General features: G+C 43.6%; 1 protein-coding gene across 5 annotated transcripts in view; it reads left to right on the top strand.

Annotated features, from left to right (window-relative positions):
• Nucleotides 1-18,515, top strand: part of LOC141166314 (uncharacterized) — a 125,341-nt gene extending 106,826 nt beyond the window's left edge. For 4 of the 5 annotated variants that reach the window (XM_073652881.1, XM_073652884.1, XM_073652883.1 and 1 more), the window contains exons 5-7: nt 2,481-2,583; nt 11,545-11,813; nt 15,998-18,515. In XM_073652881.1, the coding sequence (XP_073508982.1) occupies nt 2,481-2,583; nt 11,545-11,813; nt 15,998-16,629 (1,004 nt within the window). In that variant the 3' untranslated portion in view covers nt 16,630-18,515. The remainder of the gene's footprint in view (nt 1-2,480; nt 2,584-11,544; nt 11,814-15,997) is intronic. The other variant, XM_073652882.1, reaches the window with a different exon arrangement.
• Nucleotides 18,516-23,657: the final 5,142 nt, after the last annotated feature.

The following is a 23,657-nucleotide window of genomic DNA, read 5'->3' as shown; positions in this document are numbered from 1 at the left end:
TGCTGATGACACCCAATTATACACCTCTGCTCCGGACATCACCCCTGCATTACTACAAAAGACAAGTGATTATCTTTCTGCTGTGTCTAACATTATGTCCTCCCTCTGCCTAAAACTGAATCTGTCAAAAACTGAACTACTCGTATTTCCTCCCTTAACTAACCTACCTGTGCCCAATATTGCCATTTCCGTTTGTGGCTCAACCATTACTCCCCAGCAACAAGCCCGCTGTCTTGGGGTCATTTCTGATTCAGATCTTTCCTTCACTCCTCACATCAAATCACTCGCTCGTTCATGTCATCTACACCTCAAAAACATCTCAAGAATCAGGACATTTCTCACCTTTGACTCGGCAAAAACTCTTACTGTAGCTCTTATTCATTCTCGTCTCGACTATTGCAACTCTCTACTAATCGGTCTCCCTCTTACTAATCTCTCCCCTCTCCAATCCGTCCTTAACGCAGCAGCAAAGATCATATTCCTCACCAACCGCTACACCGATGCCTCTTTCCTGTGCCAGTCACTGCATTGGTTACCCATCCAATATAGAGTTCAATTTAAACTTATCATGCTTACCCACAAAGCGCTCCATGCTTCAGTACCCCCCTACATCTCCTCCCTTGTCTCAGTCTACCACCCTACACATGCCCTTCATTCTGCCAATGACTTAAAACTAAAATCCTCCATAATCCGAACTTCCCACTCCCATCCCCAAGATTTCTTGCGTGCTGCGCCAATTCTTTGGAATGCACTACCCAGGACAGTTCGATTAATTCCCAATACCCACAGATTCAAGCGGACCCTAAAAACCAATTTCTTTAGACTGGTGTATCGCCTAAACACACTATCTGTCCATCCCAGTTTTCCTCCATATTAAAATCTTCTTCAATTTCAGGTTCATACCATCCATGTACTTAATAGCCTCGGTCAGGACTGTACACATACTGGCTGGCGACCAGTCCATGTATTATTACTTATCCTATTTAGTATATCAAGGCTGCATTATACAATATATGTACACTTTACCTTTTGTGTTTCCCCCATTTCCTCATAGACTGTAAGCTTGCGAGCAGGGTCCTCACTCCTTTTGATTTGAGATATGCTTATTCTGTATTGTCTGTATAAGTCCCCCCTAAAATTGTAAAGTGCTGCGGGAATATGTTGGAGCTATAAAAATAAAAAAATATTATTATTATTATTATTATAATGCTACCACTTTATAAAGCGTTAGTGTGCCCTCATCTGGAATATGCAGTTGAATTCTGAGCTGCACTACAAACAAAGGACACCCTGGAGCTATAAAAAGTACAATGAAGAACTACAAAACTGATGAGGGCATAGAAGATATTGGTTGTGAGAAAAGATAAAAAAAAAATCAATTTATTTATTTAGTCTTGAGAAGAGACATCTAAGGGGGGACACTCTAAACTTTTCCAAATACCTAAATGTCCAATAAGAAGTTATGGTCTAAAGATGTTTCGTAGAAATACACACAATATTAATAGTACGTTTAAAGAAAAAGTGGATATCCTAAACTGAATATATATATATATATATATATATATATATATATATATATATATACCTACAAAGGGGTGAATAACCACAAAAGAAAAAAAATGTATATATATCTATGTATATATTTTCTCTTTGAGAAAGCCAAAGGTGAAATGTACGTCGAAGTCCTCGGGTCTTGATTACTGTGTTGGTCTCTCTCTGATTATATGGTATGTCAATGTGATATTTGCATTTAACTTTTCTTGTAATATCCTTTTATTTACATCATCCTTAGTCAAATTGGTGGACATAGATAGAAATATACATATATAGCACTTTTTTATTATTTAATAAAGCTGTATCCTTTGTACTCATAACATCTTTAAAATAGTAGAAAATATAACACTACTTAAATGATACCCATATCTGATACGTTTGTCATGCACTTTCTCTTGTGTATTTCCTCCCACAATTTTAATGTAAATTTATGTATTGTATGTACCAATAAAATTCACATCTAAAGCGGTTTCATGTAAAACCCCGTCAAAAGACAAAGGGACACTCCCTCAATCTGGAGAAAGATAGGTTCAATCTCCAAAGGAGAGAAGACTTGATGAGACGATGTTTAAAAAAAGGTTTAGATGCTTTTTTAAAAGAAAATATCATAAATAATTTTGAAAATATGTAAAGTTTTTTCCTGAATGTTTGGTCCAGTGGATCGACAATTGAGATCAAAAGGGAAAGATTAGCACTTTTGGGGAGGACTGGATCATGAATTATGGTTGTACATTCCCTTTATCTTTTGCAATTTCTTGGTTGAAATTGATGGATATTGTTCCTTCTCCTTAGTGTTTAAAATTGTCTTTAACATATTTTAAACATCTAAAAAACATCTGAAATCTGAATATAACAAGGAAAGTGCTAAGTATATAATCTTATCTTTCTCATGAATTATATTTGTAATGCTTTTCTTATCACTCCAGCTGAATATGGAAGTTTGAAGCAACGTTTTGAGCATCTTCGGTCTGTAATGGAGCAGTTTGAAAAGAATCAATCAAGACTTCTGGAAAAATTTTCTACTCAGTCGTAAGTTAAAATATCATTCCTAAAAAATGATAATGCTCTCATCAATTGCACCTGCAGCGTGATACAGTCACCAACTGCTGATATACATAAAAAAATAAGCATAGACTGTCATTTTTATTGAAGAAATTAGACAAAGATTATTTTTTACATTAGAACTCCCTCGTATTGTTAAAAAATCACACAAGAGTTGCAGCATGCTCTAACATATAATATTACAATGGTTTTTATTACCATCTATATACACTCTTCAACATTGAATTTGCAAGATCAAGATGTAAAAGTTGTGAACTTCACAGGATTGACAGACATATTAATGATACGCAGATGATGAAAAAATTGAAACAACATTTTCAAAATATATGTTGATGTATAGAATATGAGCGCGACACAAAGAAATACACGCATTGGCACGCTTTACCATGCTATCAGTTATTAATCATTGTCTAAAGAATATTCTGCCACACTGATTGCACTTGAGCTCACAAATCATCAAGATCTGCTGCTGGCAGCTCCCTCTGCAATTGCCGATCAATAACATACCAGATGTATGAAATGGGAGACAAGTCCGGAGATGCTGGAGGCTACGATACCATGTTTAGGCCATGCAGACCACTAACAGTAGCACAATCAACATGCGGCCTGGTATGCATCCCAGGAGCCATTTCTCAATGTCACAACACTGGGTTACAAGTTGCTCGTGCTACTGTGAGCAGATTGTGTGGCTTAAACGTGCTACCATAGACTGCAGAGTCTCCAGACTTGTCTTCCATCGAGCACATCTTGGACATCATTGGCCAGCAATTGTATAGGGAGCTGCTAGCAGAAGACCTTTATGATTTGTGTGCCCAAGTGCATGCTGCATGGCAAAACATTCCTCAGACAACAAATAGCTCATACTACTGAAAAAGATAACAAAAACACTGAGCTTGATAAAGAGAGGCATTGCTGAAATCTGTATTTTAACCTCTACTTCATGCTGTTGTGAGGGGCTCAGGGTGGTAGTGGTGGCAAGGGACTGCTGCTGTGTTCCCACACCCTGGCTCCCTGACAAAGACAAATGTCCCAATTTTCCTGTGCTGTGCGTATGGTGCGTAACACTCATGTTTTGGTTGCAGATCTCTGCTGTCTTTGGTTCTTCCACTTCAGGAACCGCCGCACACACATTATGGGACTTCCACTTCATTTTATAAAAAAGAACTTTACTTTAATGTCCAAATTCAACATAGTGGAACACGCAGTATTGGGTACATACTTTTCCTTCTCCAAAGTCCATTGCACATCACGTAATGATGTTCACTAAGCTGTCTCTTCCATACCTGACCTTTTTGGCCTATGAGACACTCGGCAGTCTTAAGAGTCCCGTACTGTTTTCTCTGTGCTATTCCCCATCCGACTTCCCCTTCTGAGAAGATTTTGAGACATGCTTCTTTGTGGCTCCTGTGAACCGTAGGCCCCGACCGTTAAAGAAATATCCACTTTTGAGTTTCTAATGGATGTTCCTCTGCTGATGGACCGACCGTGCTACTCGTGCCCCCTGGACCTCCAACTACTGCTCCTGTCACATCTCTCCCTCTGACTAACTACAACTACTTGCAATCAGAAAATGTCCCAGTTCTTCACTTTCCTGCTCCTCCCACACTGGAACAGCTCCTGAACCCCTTAACTGTTTTCTCATTAATAACTAAATACTTCCTATGCTATAGTGCCCACCTCTGCACTACCCCATTCCTAATCTAACACTCTATCTATACCTGTCCTATACTGAACCTGTAATTTACACATCAGATAATATGCAATGTGAAACACTCTTATATAAACATAAGGTACAACATTATATTCACCCAGGGGAAAGAGGCACATGACCACTCAGGTCACGCTCTTACACTGTCTTCAGATTACATAACAAAAACCTGCTGACAGATTCACTTTAACCCCTTAAGCCCCGAGGGTGGTTTGCACGTTAATGACCAGGCCAATTTTTACAATTCTGACCACTGTCACTTTATGAGGTAATTACTCTGGAATGCTTCAACGGATCCCCCTGATTCTGAGAATGTTTTTTTGTGACATATTGTACTTCATGATTGTGGTAACATTTCTTCGATATCGCTTGCATTTATTTGTGAAAAAAACGGAAATTTGGCGAAAATTTTGAAAATTTTGCAATTTTCAAAATTTGAATTTTTATGCCCTTAAATCAGAGAGATATGTCACACAAAAGAGTTAATAAATAACATTTCCCACATGTCTACTTTACATCAGCACAATTTTGGAACCAAAATTTTTTTTTGCTAGGGAGCTATAAGGGTTAAAAGTTGACAAGCGATTTCTCATTTTTCCAACAAAATTTACAAAACCATTTTTTTAGGGACCACATCACATTTGAAGTCACTTTGAGAGGTCTTTATGACAGAAAATACCCAAAAGTGACACCATTCTAAAAACTGCACCCATCAAGGTGCTCAAAACCACATTCAAGAACTTTATTAACCCTTCAGGTGCTTCACAGGAATTTTTTGAATGTAGAAGAAAAAAATGAACATTTAACTTTTTTCACAAAAATGTTACTTTAGATCCAAGTTTTTTTATTTTCACAGGGGTAACAAGAAAAAATGGACCCCAAAATTTGTTTTGCAATTTCCCCTGGGCACGCAGATACTCAATATAAAACACCCCCAGGTGCTTCACAAATTGATTCGTAAAAATGAAAAAGTGAAAAAAAAAACACTTTTTCATTTTTATGAATTAATTTGTGAAGCACCTGGGGGTTCCAAGTGCTCACTATGCATCTAGATTCGTGCCTTGGGGGGCCTAGTTTCCAAAATGGGGTCACTTGTGGGGGAGCTCCAATGTTTGGGCACACAGGGACTCTCCAAATGCAACATGATATCCGCTAACAAATTGTCGGCTCACATTGTTAGCGGACACCATGTTGCGTTTGGAGAGCCCCTGTGTGCCCAAACATTGGAGCTCCACCACAAGTGACCCCATTTTGGAAACTAGACCCCCCAAGGCACCTATCTAGATGCATAGTGAGCACTTGGAACCCCAGGTGCTTCACAAATTGATTCATAAAAATGAAAAAGTGCTTTTTTTTCCACTTTTTCATTTTTACGAATCAATTTGTGAAGCACCTGGGGGTTCCAAGTGCTCACTATGCATCTAGATAGGTGCCTTGGGGGGTCTAGTTTCCAAAATGGGGTCACTTGTGGGGGAGCTCCAAAGTTTGGGCACACAGGGGCTCTCCAAAAGCAACATGGTGTCCGCTAACAATTTGAGCCGATTTTCCATTCAATTTGTTAGCGGATACCATGTTGCATTTGAAGAGTCCCTGTGTGCCCAAACATTGGAGCTCCCCCACAAGTGACCCCATTTTGGAAACTAGACCCCCAAAGGCACCTATCTAGATGCATAGTGAGCACTTGGAACCCCCAGGTGCTTCACAAATTGATTCATAAAAATGAAAAAGTGAAAAAAAAAACACTTTTTCATTTTTATGAATCAATTTGTGAAGCACCTGGGGTTCCAAGTGCTCACTATGCATCTAGATAGGTGCCTTGGGGGGTCTAGTTTCCAAAATGGGGTCACTTGTGGGGGAGCTCCAATGTTTGGGCACGCAGGGGCTCTCCAAACGCAACATGGCGTCCGCTAACAATTTGAGACGATTTTCCATTCAATTTGTTAGCAGACACCATGTCGCGTTTGGAGAGCCCATGATGTGCCTAAACAGTGGAGCTCCCCCTCAAGTGACCCCATTTTGGAAATTATACCCCTCAAGGATTTTATTAAGGTGTATAGTGAACATTTTGAACCCAGAGGTACGACACAGAATTTGTTTACATTAGGTCATCATATTGAATAAGTTGTCATTAGTCTTGAGCGCAAGTGCTCGCTACTTGAGTTTGCATCAGGTACTCCGGTATGCACCATGTACAGCGTGTGCTCGAGTGACATGCTCGAGTCCCTGTTCCGCATGTTTCACGGTTATTAGACACCCAAAAAAAAAACATGCAGGGATCACTCGTGCATGGCAGGCAATCCCCGTAAAGTTTATTGGCCGCGAAGCATATGGGGCAGAGACTCGAGCATGTCACTCAAATACCCACGATACTCAATGCATACCAGAGCACCCGATGCAAACTCAAGTTGCGAGCACTTGCGCTCAACACTAGTCGCCATATCGTCATCTTTTTTTCTTACTTTTGAAAAAAATCACAACCCCATCACAACCCTAACCCCAACCCCAGCCCCAACCCTAGCACAACCCTAACCATAGCACAACCCTAACCCTAGCACAACCCTAGCCCTAGCACAACCCTAACCCTAGCACAACCCTAACGCCAAACCCAGCCCTAACCCTAGCCCAATCCTAACCCAAGAGTTTATTTTTGACGCCGTTCCTTGTGTGGTATAAGTGATTAGACGACTTTATTCTTCAGGTCGGTGTGATTACAGCAATACCAGAATCATATGGGGTTTTTATGACTGACAGCTGTCACACACTAAAAGACGCATTTTTTGTAAAATCTAGTTTTTGCATCGCCATATTTTGAGAGCTATAATTTTTCCAGATTTTGGCAGACAGTCATGTGATGGCTCGTTTTTGCGGGATGACTTGACGTTGTTATTGGTGCCATTTTCAGGCACGTGACATTTTTTGATCGCTTTCTATTCCGATTTTTGGGAGGCAGAATAAACAAAAACCAACAATTCAGGAATTGTTTTTTTTTGTTTTTTTTTATTCTGTTCCGCGTGTGGTAAAATTGATAAGGTAGCTTTATTCTTCGGGTCAGTACGTTTACAGCGGTACCACATTTATATCGTTTTTCTATGTTTTGCACTTTTACATAATAAAAGCAATTTTATAGAAAAAAATATTTTTTAGCATCGCTTTATTCTGAGAGCTATAACTTTTTTATTTTTCGGCTGATGGAGCTGTATGTCAGCTTGTTTTTTGCGGGACGAGATGACGTTTTCAGCGGTACCATTTTTATTTATATTTGTCTTTTTGATCGTGTGTTATTCCATTTTTTGTTTGGCGGTATGGTGATAAAGCATTGCTTTTTGCTTCGTTTTTTTTTTTTTTTTTTTTTTACCGTGTTCACTGAAGGGGTTAACTAGTGGGACAGTTTTATAGGTCAGGTTGTTCCGGACGCGGCGATACCAAATATGTGTACTTTTATTGTTTTTTTTTATAATAATATTTATTGATGGGTACATTATATTTTTATTTTTGGTGGATTATTTTTTTTATTTTTTTCTATATTTTTGCAAATTTTTTTTTTTTTTTTTTCACTTTCTGGAAGCTTATATAGTTTATTACTTTGTCCCACTCTGGGACTTTCACTTTTTTTCTCTGATCGCCTGCATGGCACAGGAGTGCAGCACCATCCCTGTGCCATGCAGGCTGTCAGCGCTGGACAGGGAGAAGATTGTTTGGAGATGCACTGCGCATGTCCAAACAATCTTCCTGCTGTCTGGTGACCCGGATGTTGTCATGACGACATCGGGTCGTCATGGCAACACCCGGGAAGCCTTTGCAGACAGCGCTGGAAGCCGGAAGAGGAGGTGAGTATCTGCGATCACCTCCCCTTGCCCCCGCAATGCTGCGATCGACTTCGATCGACTTCGATCGCAGCATCGCGGGGGTTAATGTGCTGGTAGTGGTGCAGGACCGCTCCCTGCACATAGTATCGGGTGTCAGCTGTGACAATCAGCTGACACCCGGCGGCGATCGCGCCCGCACAGCCTGTGTGTGCGCGCGATCGCCATGACGTACTAATACGGGTCTGGCTCTTAAGTCCCAGGGCACAGATGCGTATTAGTACATCAGATGTTGTTAAAGGGTTAAAGGGGTTGTCTGGTCTAAAATGAAAAGTCTGCAGTCTGCGCCCCGTAGATGGCTTCTGGCCGGGAGTATGTATATCACATAAATCACCGCCATTCCCAGCTCAGAAACCATCGAGTCCTCACAGCGCACAGAGTGTGCGCTGGGGGGATTCAAAGGTCTGAGGCACACAGAATGACTGCAGAGTGCAGACTTTTCATTTTAGACCAGACAGCCTCTTTAAAAAACTAATCTGGCCTAGAGGCAGGCATAAACATTGTACTGCAAGTTCTCCTGAAACACGAGTTAGAACTTTATGAGCACCAACTGCCATCTGTTATGATCTGCAACATGTACTAAGGAAAGATAGGGGAAAGCTGTCCCTACAGTAACACTAAGCTGAATCCCTACGATGTAGCGGGCTGCCTGTTCCTAGCGAACAGACCCGCCTTAGTCCACAGCTAGTCTGAACGAAGACCTATAGCATTAAGGGAGGGGTCCCTAAAAGAACTAAGGACTGGGACAAAATTCGGACACCTCCTAAACAGAGAAGTTGTTGCAGAACACAGAAAGACAAACTGACAAAAAGGTACTAGAGGTCCCAGAAGGACCAAGCGAACTGACAGAGAAAGGCACCGAAGCACCAGGCTAGAGAAACAGTCAAACACTGAAGTCCAGCACAGCCAGAAGGGCGGAGCTGGAATATAAAGGCAGATGGTCACGTGACCGCAAAACACAAGATGGACAAAACAAACAGGAGGGTTCTAACAGTACCCCCTCTTTTATGAGGATCCTCCGGATCCTCCAGGCCCAGGCCTAGCCGGAGTGTTAAAAGCAGTTTTCCATTCATCACCCTCCTTCACTCGTAACAAATTGTATGCCTCCCCGGAGATCAATTTTAGAGAACCACTTGGCCTCCACCATCTGGTTAAACAAGTCAGGAATTAACGGCAATGGGTAGGAATTGCGTATGGTAATCTTATTAATTTCACGAAAATCCAGACATGGACGTAAACTCGCATCCTTTTTTTTAACAAAGAAAAATCCAACTGCCACAGGCGACTTAGAAGGTCTAATGTGACCAGCAGCCAGGCTAGTCTGTATGTACTCCTCCAAGGCCTTTTTTTTTCAGGAATAGTCAGATTAAACAAGCGACTCTTGGGAAGAGTAGCTCCAGGAACAAAGTCAATGGCGCAATCATGATCCCTATGAGGAGGTAAAACTTGCGACAATAAAGGATTGTTCAGTTTTAACCAAGGCAAACCTAAAACGACCAGAGAAGGTAATTTATCTAATACAACCAAGTCCAAAATTTCTTGGTGAACTCCATTGATAGTGAGAGGAAATGCAGCAACCTTGTGAGTAATACATTTCAAGGGAGTGTTATCAATTGCAATCACAGAAATAGGTGATGACGAAGGTTTGGATTTCAATTTAAGGTTTTCCAAAAACCCTTTATCAATCACCTTAAGTGTTGAACCACAATCCACAAATACCTGAAATTCAATCAAATTTTCCTGAAAAGTAGTACTCCCAGAAAGAAATACTCCTGCTGAGTGTAAACAAGCTATACGGGCGTAACTGACTTTTTTTCTTTCTTTACTTAAACGAAGCTCACAATACTTAATCAAATGGTCAGCTTTACCACAATAAAGACACAATCCCTCGGCGAACCTCCGGTCTCTTTCCTGAGAGGAGAGCGACTTCGCCCCCACCTCCATCGGTTCTCCACCGTCAGAGCAGATTTTCTGGGGACTAGGACCTGACATTACAGAAGTCTTTACCTCATTCACCCTGGACTTCAGTCTCCTGTCCACACAAACAGCTAACTGCATGGCATCCTGCAGAGTCTCAGGTGCGGGAAATGCAATTAGCAAATCCTTAACCCTTTCACTCAGACCAGCAAGAAATAAACATTTCAGCGCAGGATCATTCCATAAGACTTCTGAAGCCCATCTCCTGAAGTGTGTGCAATAATTTTCAACATCACCTGAGCTGACCCCTGATTCAAACGCCTGAGTTCTGCCTCAGCAGATGACACTCGGTCAGGATCATCATATAATAGACCCATAGCAGAAAAAAAAATTTCTACAGACCTTAAACACGGATCATTAGGTTGGAGAGAAAAGGCCCACCCCTGTAGTTCATTGCGCAAAAGTGACATAATAAAACCAATGCGCTATGATTCATTCCCAGAGGACCTTGGTCTCAAACAAAAATATAACAAACAAGCATTTTTAAAGGAAAAAAAATCTTGCTGTTTACCATAAAAAACATCAGGCAGTCCTACCTTGGGTTCCACAAAATGCGCTCAAGAACAGCTACTCACGTGTTGCTGAAGCTTGGCCACCTCCAGAAACAATCCCTGCAGGCGTTGAGCCAAATCCTGGACTGAAACCATACTGATCCCCGAATTTCTTTCCTTTTAGTTTTTTGGACTGGACTTACGGTTATGATCTGCAACATGTACTAAGGAAAGATAGGGGAAAGCTGTCCCTACAGTAAGACTAAGCTGAATCCCTACGATGTAGCGGGCTGCCTGTTCTTAGCGAACAGACCCGCCTTAGTCCACAGCTAGTCTGAACGAAGACCTATAGCATTAAGGGAGGGGTCCCTAAAAGAACTAAGGACTGGGACAGAAATGGGACACCTCCTAAACAGAGAAGTTGTTGCAGAACACAGAAAGACAAACTGACAAAAAGGTACTAGAGGTCCCAGAAGGACCAAGCGAACTGACAGAGAAAGGCACCGAAGCACCAGGCTAGAGAAACAGTCAAACACTGAAGTCCAGCACAGCCAGAAGGGCGGAGCTGGAATATAAAGGCAGATGGTCACGTGACCGCAAAACACAAGATGGAAAAAACAAACAGGAGGGTTCTAACACCATCTACTATCTCTGCAATGGAAAAGTCGGTATTCACTGAAGACAGATTTTATGCATAAATTGAATATTTTGAGAATCGGTGATCAGTCCAGGAGAAGGAAGAAACTGATTTCTCTGAAAAATTATATTACAATGTTCTTATTTTCATATTGTACTATTGATTTATGAAAAAAATAAAATTATGGTTACTAATTAAAAACTAGGGACATTTTGATTCACCTTAATAACAATATGTTTTATTTTCCTGTAGGACTCAATGCATGAATGTCATTAATATGCTGAGTAGACTTTGCAATAAACGAAACGGAAACGTGATTGAAAAAATAGCACAAGTAACAAAACAAAAAACAAAGGAAACTGTCACTAAAAGACCTACAACACAATCAAATAATTCAGTGAATGCACCAGTGAGCTCCTTATTGGTGACACCACCTCAATATTTTTATAAGACTAAAGGGAAACAGGGCATAGAAGTCTCAAGTAAACGTCCAACTATAAAGGACACCATATTGGACTCAGGTAAGGCTTTGTTGAATTACATTATATTATTAACATAGCAGGGATATTTATTTCAAATGGCACTCTAGAAGCGTTCTTTAAAGGGGTGGTCTGAAGGCAAATCATTTTTCCTTATCTATTTAGTCCCATAATCTAAGCTAATTTCTACTTTACTTGCTTTACAAAGTTCCCTACCACCATTCTAACCCCAGGTCATTCTGGGATACTCAAACAAAGTATTATCAGGGGGCAGGGGCTACGGTCACTGTCACAGCCCCTACCCCCTCCTTGAAACAAAGCATCATCAGTGACGCTTGTTTAAGGGGTCGGTCCCTGCTCTTTCCCTGTGGTGTCTCCCTCTGTGCGCAGTCTCCCCCAGTGCCCTGTGCGATGACCACGGTGTCTGCTCTGCTGTCTGCTTAGCTGAATAATAATAAGCCGGCAGCAGGGCAGTGTCACTATACCCAGCAGAGACCAGTGACGTGACCTGCCGGGGTGACACTAATCCTTAGCATGCTGGATAGCGTGACACTGCTCTGCTCTAACTTTAGCCCCAAATTTTTTACTTTTACAAGGGTAACAGGAGAAAATGAACCCCAAGATTTGTTGTGCAATTTCTCCTGAGTATACCGATACCCGATATGTGGAGGAAAACTACTATTTGGGCACATGGCAGGGCTCGGATAGGAAGCAGCACCACTTGACTTTTGAACACAAAAATAGCTGGAATCGAGAGCGGACGCTATGTCGCATTTGGAGAGCCCCTGATGTGCCTAAACAGTGGAAACCCCCTGCAAGTGACCCCATTTTGGAAACTACACCCCTCAAGGATTTTATCCAGGGGTTTAGCGACCATTTTGAACCTACAGGTACGACACAGAATTTGATAACATTAAGTTGTCATATTGAAAAAGTTAATTTTTTTCACAAAAATCTTGCTTTAGCCCCAAATTTCTCACTTTTGCAAGAGTTAACACCAAAAAGTGTTCACTATTCACTTTCTTATGAGTGCGGTGGTCACACCACATGTAGTCAAAAAGTTCTGTTTATACAAAAAGCAAGGCTCGGAAGGGAAGAAGCAATATTTGAATTTTGAAACACAAATTGGGCGAAATAGATTGCAGCGACATGTCACATTTGCAAGGCCCCTAAGGTGCCTTAACAGAAGAAACCCCCCACAACTGACCCCATTGTGAAAACTACACCTTCAAGGATTTTATCCAGGGTTATAGTGAGGATTTTTAACCCACAGATATGACACAGAATTTGATAACATTAGGTCTTCATATTGAATATGTCGTCACTAGTGTTGAGCGCAAGTGCTCGTTACTCAAGTTTGCACCGGGTGCTCGGGTATGCACTGAGTATTGCAGGTGCTCGAATGACATGTTATAGACCCCTCCGCCCCCACATTTTTCACTGCTGTTAGACACCCAAAAAAATCTATCTAACACACTGTCTAACAGCCACAAAACATGCGGGGCAGAGACTCGAGCATGTCGAGCCAGTGTCAGGAAGTAATCCAGTGTTGTATGCGCCACATTCAATAGTGAACACTGCATGTGTGTGCACACACTCTAGAGAACAATTAAAGGGCCAGCAACCCAAGCACTGAAGCCCCCGGGAATCTGGAGGTTCACCAGCCCTGAACTACTGGAAAGTAGGCAGAAACCACATGAGAGTCAGTCAGGATTTGCAGGATGAGTAATCTTATTTGTTTTTTTGTTTGTTTTTAGAAAAGCATTCTCTGTCTTTACCAATCGATTTATATCCTGGGTAGTTTTATTTATTTTACTCACTTATACAGTAATATTAATTTCCACAACACTTTACAGACAACATCATCACCATTGGGACTCAGAATCTAGATTCCCTATCAGTATGTCTTTGAAGTGTGAGAGAAAATCAGACTGCCCGGAGGAAACCCACGAAAACACGAGAGAACATACAAACTCCTTGCAGATATTGTTCTTGGTGGGATTCAAGCCCAGAAACTCAGTGCTGCAAAGCTACAGTGCTAATCACTGAGCCAACAGGCAGACGATAGATTTCTTTCAACTTCAATCAAGGCATAAGTTTAGGCAATAACAATTTCAGCAAAATTCACTTTCCCCTTCTTGAGCAATGACTCTCCCATATAGACATTGTGAGCCACTGAGACAAGTAATTGATTGCAGTGGTCATGTGAAGTCACAACATCATGGGCAGCATGGTGGCTTAGTGGTTAGCACTGTTGACTTGCAGTGATGGGGTCCTGGGTTCAAAGCCAAGGACAATATCTGCAAGGAGTTCTACCTGTGCTTGTGCAAGTTTGCTCCGGTTTCCTCCCACACTCCAAAAATATACTGATAGGGAATTTAGATTGTAAGCCCCAATGGGGCAGCCAGTAAAAAGTCACTGGAAGCAAGGAATGATGAGTATTGCTGTACTTATTATTTTCAACATCCGTAAGCAAATGGGCTGAAGAAAGTCGAAAATGGAAGCAATTTTCTGATCAATTGATTCAACTGCCATACCAAGTCACTGCAACTGTGATTTGTTTTCATTGTTATGCTGCCACATTGCTTTTACTCTCAAAGCAAAATATAAATGTATTATTTATACTACAGTACTTACCCTATTACTTTACACAACTGTACTTGTCATGCAAAAAGTAATATATTTATATTAGCTAAGAAGAATCATTGAAAGTGAGGTCAGGTAAACTGCTATATATCTTTATTAACATATCTTGTAAAAACCAATATGTTAAAAATAAGCACAGGTTATGTATATTTTCTGTGGTAATATAGTCTGTATTTTACATCCTGTAATCTACCTCAAGGTGGCAGTGTGTCATTTCAATTAATACTCATTAGTTGATGCAATATGCATGATATGTATGTGAATGCTCATAAAACTTCCAGTTAAAATTGCTTTTGCATGCATGTAAAATCTAAGTACAGTATATTGATGTTTTGTTCAAATTAAAGAGTTGTCCAAAACCAAGCTAAATTTAATCTAATTATCTATTTGATGTAAAAAAGGAGCATAGTTTATAATATACTTCAATTAAAAATCCCTACCTTCTCTACTCCCATCTGTTTTTTTTCTTACCCACTCTGATATGGATTGTCATCAAGCACGATGCTTTCTGGTGCTGGGTTGTTCTTAGCTATATTGAGCATGTGCCGGTTATCAATATAGACACATACTCAATATTCAGTCGTTGCTCCCCACTGTATAATTTCATTGCACACTGACAGTGCACTCTCTCACTGACTCTAAAGAAAAGTTACAATCCGACAGGACAGCGCTCTCTTGTTGGCTCATCACTGACAGTGAGCTCCCTCGTCGACTCTAAAGAAAAGTGATAAACCGTCAGGAGAGCGCTCTCTTGCCAGGTTGGTTAGTGACAATGAGCTCCCATACCGGCTCCATAGATAGGTGACAAGCCAGCAGGAGACAACACTGTCAGTGATAAGCTGGCAAGAGAGCACTCACCTGAAGGCTTGTCAATTATCTTTAGAGCCAGTGAGGGTTGGTGCACAATAAAAGTAACATAGCGGCGAGCAAGGACAGCATACTGAGCATATGTTGGTATGGACAAGCAGTACATGCTCAGTAGAGCAGAAAATAACCTAGGCCCTGAAAGCATCGTCCCTGAATGATGATCCACTTCAGTTTGGGGACAGTAGCTACGGCAGCCCTCCGATGATGTCTCGTTTGAGAATCCCAAGTGCATGGTGAGAAACTAAAATGAAACCTAATAGGACTTGAAAAGAAAAACACAGGAAATTAGAGTAGTGAGGCAAGGATAGGGATTTTTTTTATTGATATATTAGTTTTTACATTGCATGGATAGAGAATCATATTAAATTCAGTTAGGTTTTGGAAAATCCTTTTAAGCAAAAAGAGGAGCCTACAAAAAATGTTAACTCACCCCATTGAGATCAAGCGATAATTCTCGATTTCAGTAATTTAAATAGTTTTTAGCTGCTATCAATAGTTAAAGTAATTGACTAATGTGTTTTGTGTCATTAGTAAGAATAAATAGTGACTCAGTAGTGATATCAGCAGTACAGTGGGAAACACACAGGTTCTTATCCAATATATCAAACTAATATTATAGATTGGCAATTAAAAAAAATATCATCTGCATATAGCAATCAATACAATCACTGACATATAATGTTATAACCATTCATTATTGTGTATTGTTATAGATAATGATAAACTAAGTACACTGAAGGCAATGCAGAAGTTACAAAAAATGTTTTCAGAACTAAAAGATAATGAAGATGAGATTATGAATTTGGAGAATATACAGTATTTGACAGAAAATATATTCAAATCAACCTCTGAAGAGGAAGACCTACATAAAAATCTAACAATAAAAGTAACTCAATTAACCACACTAGAACAAAGCACCAAACCAGAAACAAAAAACAGTGAAAACCGTCCTGCTCTAAAGGCTTTAGAATCCGTGAATCTTAACCAAACTAAGATTATCAAAGTCGATGCTCAAAAGCTAATGTTACCATCAAAAAATAAAAGTCTACAATTAACAAATATAAACAGCAGGCCGGAAGATAAAGACATCTTTACAAAAGAAGATGTTACCGATACATCAAAAGAAAACATCAAAATAGGAGAAGAGAACACGAAAAGTGACGTCAAAGTCAACCCCGTAGGAGAAATGGTGGAAGTTCAAAACAAGCCTCAGAAACTGATCGACGGAAGGGTAAAGACACCAGAAAGTTACAAAGAAAATGAAGACTATCACTACGAGAATGACATCGAAGATTTGGAAACAGATTTGGAACTGAATGATGACGAAATGGAATTTTATAATTAAAGGAGTTTTCCAGGTTTGGATGAAAGTCTGCAGTCACTCTATCTGACTTCAGACTTCTGAATCCTCACAACATGCGCACCGCATGCCGTCAGGATTCTCTGGTGCTGGTAGCGATAGTGGTGGTCACGTGACTGTACAAATGCGATTTGCATACTTCCGACCACATTCAAACTAGACATAGGCAGCCTTGCTCAATACAAGAGAACTGAGCAAGGCAGAGCATCTCCAGTTGCCAGGTGATTGCATGTATGCAAATTGCGTACTTGCGCTTATCTGACCACGTCCACACCGCTGTCTGAAGGATCCTGACAATGTGCAGTGTGTACACTTTGAGGTTTCAAAATTCTGTGGTCATATAAAATGAATGACTGCAGATTTTCATCACAAACCTGGACAAACCATTTAGGCTATGTGCCCATGATGCAGAAATGAAGCAGAAAATTTCTGCAGCGTTTCTGCATCTCCCTTGCCAGAAAAAACGCATGCAGATTGTGCATGCGTTTGTCCTGCAGAATACATGCGGATTTACATGCGGATTCACATGCGTTAACGCATGCGTTTCCGCATGTGGACTGACAAGCACTTTCCAGGCGATAGCATCACTTGGAAAGTGCTTGACAACTAGGTCAAACTATATAAATCCATGCAAACAGCATGGATTTATATAGTGTGACCGTAAAAATAAAAAAATAAAGCTATACTTACCTCCGATGCCCCGCCGCGTGTGCTGTCGCGCTCGTCCTGGCTTCTTCCTGGTTGCCGGCAAGCTGAGAGAAGCAGGACAGGTGAATATAACTTTATTTATTATTTTATTCTTTTTTTTACAGGTACAATGGTACCCAGGTCTGGATGAGAGTCTTCTCTCCTCCAGAACTGGGTACCATCCGCACACTGAAACGCATATAATCCACGTGTACAAATGTACAGACACGGATTATATGCGTCTCAATGCAAGTCAATGGCGGCAATTCCGCTGCGCTTCCGCAAAATTAATGAACATGCTGCGGATTTATGAGCGCTGCAGAAACGCTGCGGAAAAATCCGCAGCATGTGCATTGACATTGCGGAATGCCATTGGGGACCATGGGGTGCGGATTACCAAGCGTTTTTGATGCGTTTCTGCTGTGGAAATTCCGCAGCGGAAACGCATGAAAAACGCATCGTGGGCACGCAGCCTTAATGCTTCTAACATAAGTAAAAAATGTAGTAAGTAACCCTTAACTTGTCAGACAGCACAATACTTTATTAAAATGGCCATGGATTGTTACATGTGTACAGGATCAGAGCCAATAATAGTACAGAAATACATCATCAGAACCATGATCAGTACAGAAATACATCACTAAAACCCTTATCAGTACTGATATGTAGCATCACAACAACCATCAGTACAGAACTACATCACCATAACCATCGTCATTACATGAATACCTAACCAGAAGCACCATCAGCAGAGAAATACATCACCAGAATTACCATCAGAACAGAAATACATCACCAGAACCAACATCAGTACAGGAATACATCACCAGAACCATCATCAGCACAGAAATACAGCATGAGAACCACCATCAGTATAGCAATACATCACCAGAACCACCATCAGAACAGGAATACATCACCATAACCACAATCAGCACATGAATACATCACCAGACCAGCATTAGTACATGAATACAGCATTAAGTTTAATAAGGTGATCAATTGTAAGGTGAGTTCAGCCCCATGTACAATTGTATTGCATGAACCTACAACACTATGTCATTAAAATGGTAAGTAGATGCTGGGAGTTGTTATCAGTCGTTATCTGACTGTGGACCATACAGGAACCACAGTACTGATGAAGTGTAATCAGTATCAGAAATAAACATTTATGTCTAAATTCATTTTTAAGTCACATCTTCTCTGATTGGACTTGTTCTCCTTCTTTTCGTCTCCATCTGTTCCAGACTCCATAATGAATTTTCTCTGATTTTCTACAGTACATCCTGACACTGTGCTCTTAAAAATAGCAGCGTGATTATAATGCTCCTGAAGAAAAATATCCGCCCTACGCTGTGACTCTAAATAAATAATTTACGCCTGAACACAACATGACTCCCACACTGTCCCTATCGTGGAACATACTCTCCACACTGTCCTCTCCTTTCTGTAGAGTCGGCATCCCTGCCTCCTGCTAGGCAGGGACGCCGTTCCCCTTACCTCTCCGCTCCGTGCCCGGCGGCTTCCTCCCGCTCTTCTGGCAGCGCGCGCTGCTTCCCGGCCCCTGAGCTTAGGGCGCGCGCGAGCTCCCCCTCTCTTAAAGGAGCCACGCACATCGTCCTAAGGAGTCCCCGGCCAATGGCCGGAGGACCTCACCATATATAAGGCACCTTCTCCAAATTGGAGGAGCCCGATCAATGTTGTTGCAAAGCCTTTCAACTCTGCTTCAGCCCTCAGGTCCCGTTACCAGATACCTGCCAGTTACCTGCCAGATCTCTGCTTGATACCTACCTGATTCCTGTCTATCTGCTTGCATTCCTGTGGTCCGACAGTCTGCCTTCCAACACCTGTCAGTCTGTCTATGGATCTGCCCGCCCGCTCACCTGGGAGCGCTCACCTGCTACCTGCCTGCTAGCCTACCTGGAGGCTTTGCCATCACTTGCCGTGACCACCTGCCTGTCCAGAGACTCTTGCCCGCTCATCTGGGAGTGCTCACCTGCTACCTGCCTGCTAGCCTATCTGGAGGCTCTGCCGTCACTTGCCATGACCACCTGCCCGTCCAGAGACTCTTGCCCACTCACCTGGGAGCGCTCACCTGCTACCTGCCTGCTAGTCTATCTAGAGACTCTTTCCCTGCTGTCACTTGCCGTGACCACCAGCCTGTCTAGAGACTCTTATCCTGCTGTCACTTGCCGTGACCACCTGCCTGTCTAGAGACTCTTACCTGGCTGTCACTTGCCGTGACCATCCGCCTGTCAAGAGACTGTCCCCGTCACTTGACGTGACCTCCTGCCCTTCTACCCAGAGACTGTCCCTGTCACTTGCCTTGACTACCTGCCCTTCTACCCAGAGACTGTCCCTGTCACTAGCCGTGACTACCTGCCCGCCTTCCCTGGGAGCCACCCGCTTCCTTACAAGGACTGCCCCTTTGTATAGTTGCTCTGAGGTTCCACCTCCCAGACCCATTACAGTTTGCTCGGGCCATGGAACCCGGTGGCACCCAAGCTCCCTCGCTCTCGGACCTATGTCATGAACTTTCCCGTCAGAGGTCCCAACAGGAGTCCATCCTGAGCCACCTGCGTAGTGTTAACTCCCGCCTGGACACACAGACTACCTCTTTAGGACCTGCTTCCAGTCGCATGACTCCTACCCCGGCAGCGCCGCTGCCCATCAATTCCATGGCAACTCTTCCCGTTCCTCGCCTCACCACCCCGCCTCGTTTTGGCAGAGATCCCAGACAGGCACGGGGCTTCATTAACCTGTGCACTCTGCACTTCGAACTGTTGGCACACCAGTTTTCCACCGACCGAGCCAAAGTAGCCTTCATCATGTCCCATCTCACGGGGGGAGGCGCTGACTTGGCTAAATCCTCTATGGGAGAGAGGAGACCCCCTGGTGTCCAACCTGCCATCCTTTCTCACGACTTTCCGGAAGGTCTTCGACGAACCAGGACGGAGGACCTCATCCGCCTCATCTCTGCTACGCCTCCACCAAGGAAGTCTCACCGTGGGTCAATATGCCATACGGTTCCATACCCTTGCTTCGGAGCTTGCCTGGGATAACGACGCCCTGGTGTCAGTCTTCTGGGAGGGTCTGTCCGGCCGTATTAAAGAGGAACTCGCCGGTCGGGACATTCCTACCACTCTCGACGACTTAATTACACTTGCCACCCGGATTGACATCCGGTTCCAGGAGCGCACCAAAGAGGCCACCCGTGAGAGGAGGTTTCCACGCCTTGCCCCTACCTTCCAGAGACCCGTCACTTCCTCCGTTACTCCCCCGGCGCACTCACCCGAGCCTATGCAGGTCGACCAGACCAAGATGGTCAAGACCCATCAAGAATTACGCCGTGCCGAGGGGAGCTGCTTCTACTGTGGCAGTAAGGAGCACCGGATCCGTTCCTGCCCGGAGAGATCGGGAAACGCCGGTGTCTAGGGTCGCTCAGAGAGGTCGCCCTAGACAGAAATAAACCCTCTCCATCTCTAATGCTGTCGGTCTCTATCATCTGCGGGGAGAACCGTTATTTTGAACTGGCTCAACTTGACTCTGGAGCTGCCGGAAATCTCATTTCTCAGTCCCTGGTAGAGAAATACCTCTGGCTGCACCCTTATCTGTCGCCGCCGTGGATGGGGGCCTCTTACCTCATCCCATCCAACTCATCACCAAATCCATAACTCTGCAGGTGGGAATGCTGCACTCTGAGAGCATCTTCTTTCATGTTCTGCCTGGACTCTCTCACGCCCTCTTGCTAGGCCTACCTTGGCTCCAGAGACAGGCACCCGTGCTTGATTGGCAGACCGGAGAAGTTCTTCGCTGGGGACAGGACTGCCATAAGACTTGTTTAGTTCCCATTCATCCTGCTTGTCCTTCTCCTACCCCAGCCAATCTACCCGGCCTACCGGTTCCCTATTGGTCTTTTGCGGACGTCTTTAATAAAAGAGAAGCAGAGACATTACCCCCTCATAGACCATACGACTGCCCAATTGACCTGATGCCCGGCGCTACTCCTCCCCGTGGGCGTATTTACCCTTTGTCCGCTGCTGTGACCCGGTCCATGTCTGAATATATTGAGGAAAATCTGGCCCGGGGATTTATCCGGAAATCTACCTCCCCGGCGGGAGCAGGCTTCTTCTTCGTCAAAAAGAAGGACGGCTCACTCCGTCCCTGTATAGACTATAGAGGCCTTAACCAGATCACAGTGAAGAATAAATACCCCCATCCGCTCATTCCTGAATTATTTGACCATCTGAGGGGGGCTAGAATCTTTACCAAGCTGGACCTCCGTGGGGCGTATAATCTGGTCCGTATCCGTCAGGGGGATGAATGGAAGACGGCATTCAACACCCGGGACGACCACTATGAATACCTTGTAATGCCCTTCGGTCTCTGTAACGCTCCCGCCGTCTTTCAAGAGTTGGTCAATGACATCTTCCGTGACCTTCTCTACTCCTGCGTGGTGGTGTACCTGGACGACATCTTGGTCTTCTCTCCGGATCTTCTCACTCACCGGAGGGATGTTCGTCAGGTCCTGCTCAGGCTCAGGCAGAACCACCTCTACGCTAAATATGAGAAGTGCCTTTTTGAGCAGACCTCGCTTCCGTTTCTGGGCTACATAATCTCTCAGACCGGCCTACAAATGGACCCTGAGAAACTGTCTGCCATCCAGAAGTGGCCCCGACCAGAGGGGTTGAAGGTTATTAAGCGGTTCCTGGGCTTCGCCAACTACTACCGCCTCTTCATTCCGCACTTCTCTTCCCGGACTGCCCCTATCTCGGCGCTCACCCGTAAGGGCGCTAATCCTAGAGAATGGCTGCCCGAAGCAGAGGAGGCCTTCCTTTCCTTAAAACGAGCTTTTTCCTCCGCCCTTGTGCTGCATCGTCCGGACGGCAACAAACAATTCTTTCTAGAAGTCGACGCTTCCTCCTCCGGAGCCGGAGCAGTACTTACCCAAAAGTCGTCTTCCGGAAGAATGGTAACCTGCGGCTTCTTCTCCAAACTCTTCTCCTCTTCTGAGCGCAATTATTCTATAGGAGACCGAGAATTGTTGGCCATTAAGCTGGCACTGGAGGAGTGGCGTTACCTGCTCGAGGGGGCTCTTCACCCGGTAATAATTTACACGGACCACAAGAACTTGGCTTACCTCCAGAGTGCCCAGAGACTTAACCCGTGCCAAGCCCGGTGGTCCTTGTTCTTCGCCCGCTTTAATTTCATTCTTCATTTTCGCCCGGCTGACAAAAACATCAAAGCTGATGCCTTATCCCAATCCTTTTTGGTCTCTGATCTTGAGGAGGAGCCTAAACACATCATCGACCCCGCCAAAGTAATGCTGGTGGCCCCCGTGAATCTAAATCGTCTTCCACCCGGTAAAACGTTCGTAACTGTTCCTGATCGTGAGAAGGTTCTACGCTGGGGACACTCGTCCAAGCTAGCTGGCCACGCTGGTCAGAAAAAGACCCTCCAGCTTATTTCCCGGCATTACTGGTGGCCTACCCTGCACAAGGACGTAATAGACTTTGTTTCAGCCTGTGTGTCCTGCGCCCGCAACAAGGTTCCGAGACATCTGCCAGCCGGCCGTCTCCTTCCTCTTCCTGTACCTGCTGCCCCCTGGCAGCATATAGCTATGGACTTTATAACGGACCTCCCTGTCTCTGCCGGTTGTACGGTCATATGGGTGGTCGCTGACCGCTTTTCCAAAATGGCTCACTTTATTCCCCTGCCGGGTCTCCCGTCTGCATCAGAGTTAGCTAAAGACTTTATCCATCATGTCTTCCGTCTTCATGGTCTTCCTCTCCACATCGTATCCGACCGAGGGGTTCAGTTCACCTCTCGTTTTTGGCGAGCCATGTGTAAACTGCTGGGGGTCACCTTGGACTTTTCTTCTGCTTATCACCCACAGTCCAATAGCCAAGTAGAACGGATCAACCAAATTTTAACCAGTTACCTCCGGCACTTTGTTAATGCTCACCATAACGACTGGGTGGATCTTTTACCGTGGGCCGAATTTTCTTACAATAATCACGAGAGCGAATCTTCCTCCAAATCCCCGTTTTTTGTAGTCTTCGGTCAGCATCCTCGGATCCCGTTTCCCGTCTCCGCCTCAGTGGACAATCTGGCTGCGGAATCTCTCGTTAACGAATTTTCCTCCATTTGGGAAAGTACCAGATCCGCACTTCTTCAGTCATCCGAGCGGATGAAAAAACAGGCTGACAAAAGACATCTGGATCCACCACAATTCCGTCCTGGAGATAAGGTCTGGCTCTCATCCAAATATGTCCGGCTCAAGATTCCTTCCTACAAGTTAGGGCCTCGGTTCATTGGCCCAGTGG

This window comes from Phyllobates terribilis, unplaced genomic scaffold, assembly GCF_046119375.1.
Source record: "Phyllobates terribilis strain yellow unplaced genomic scaffold, ASM4611937v1 Scaffold_11__3_contigs__length_659146591, whole genome shotgun sequence".
NCBI classification, from domain to species: Eukaryota; Metazoa; Chordata; class Amphibia; order Anura; family Dendrobatidae; genus Phyllobates; species Phyllobates terribilis.
This window is presented reverse-complemented; position numbering and strand designations above follow the sequence as displayed.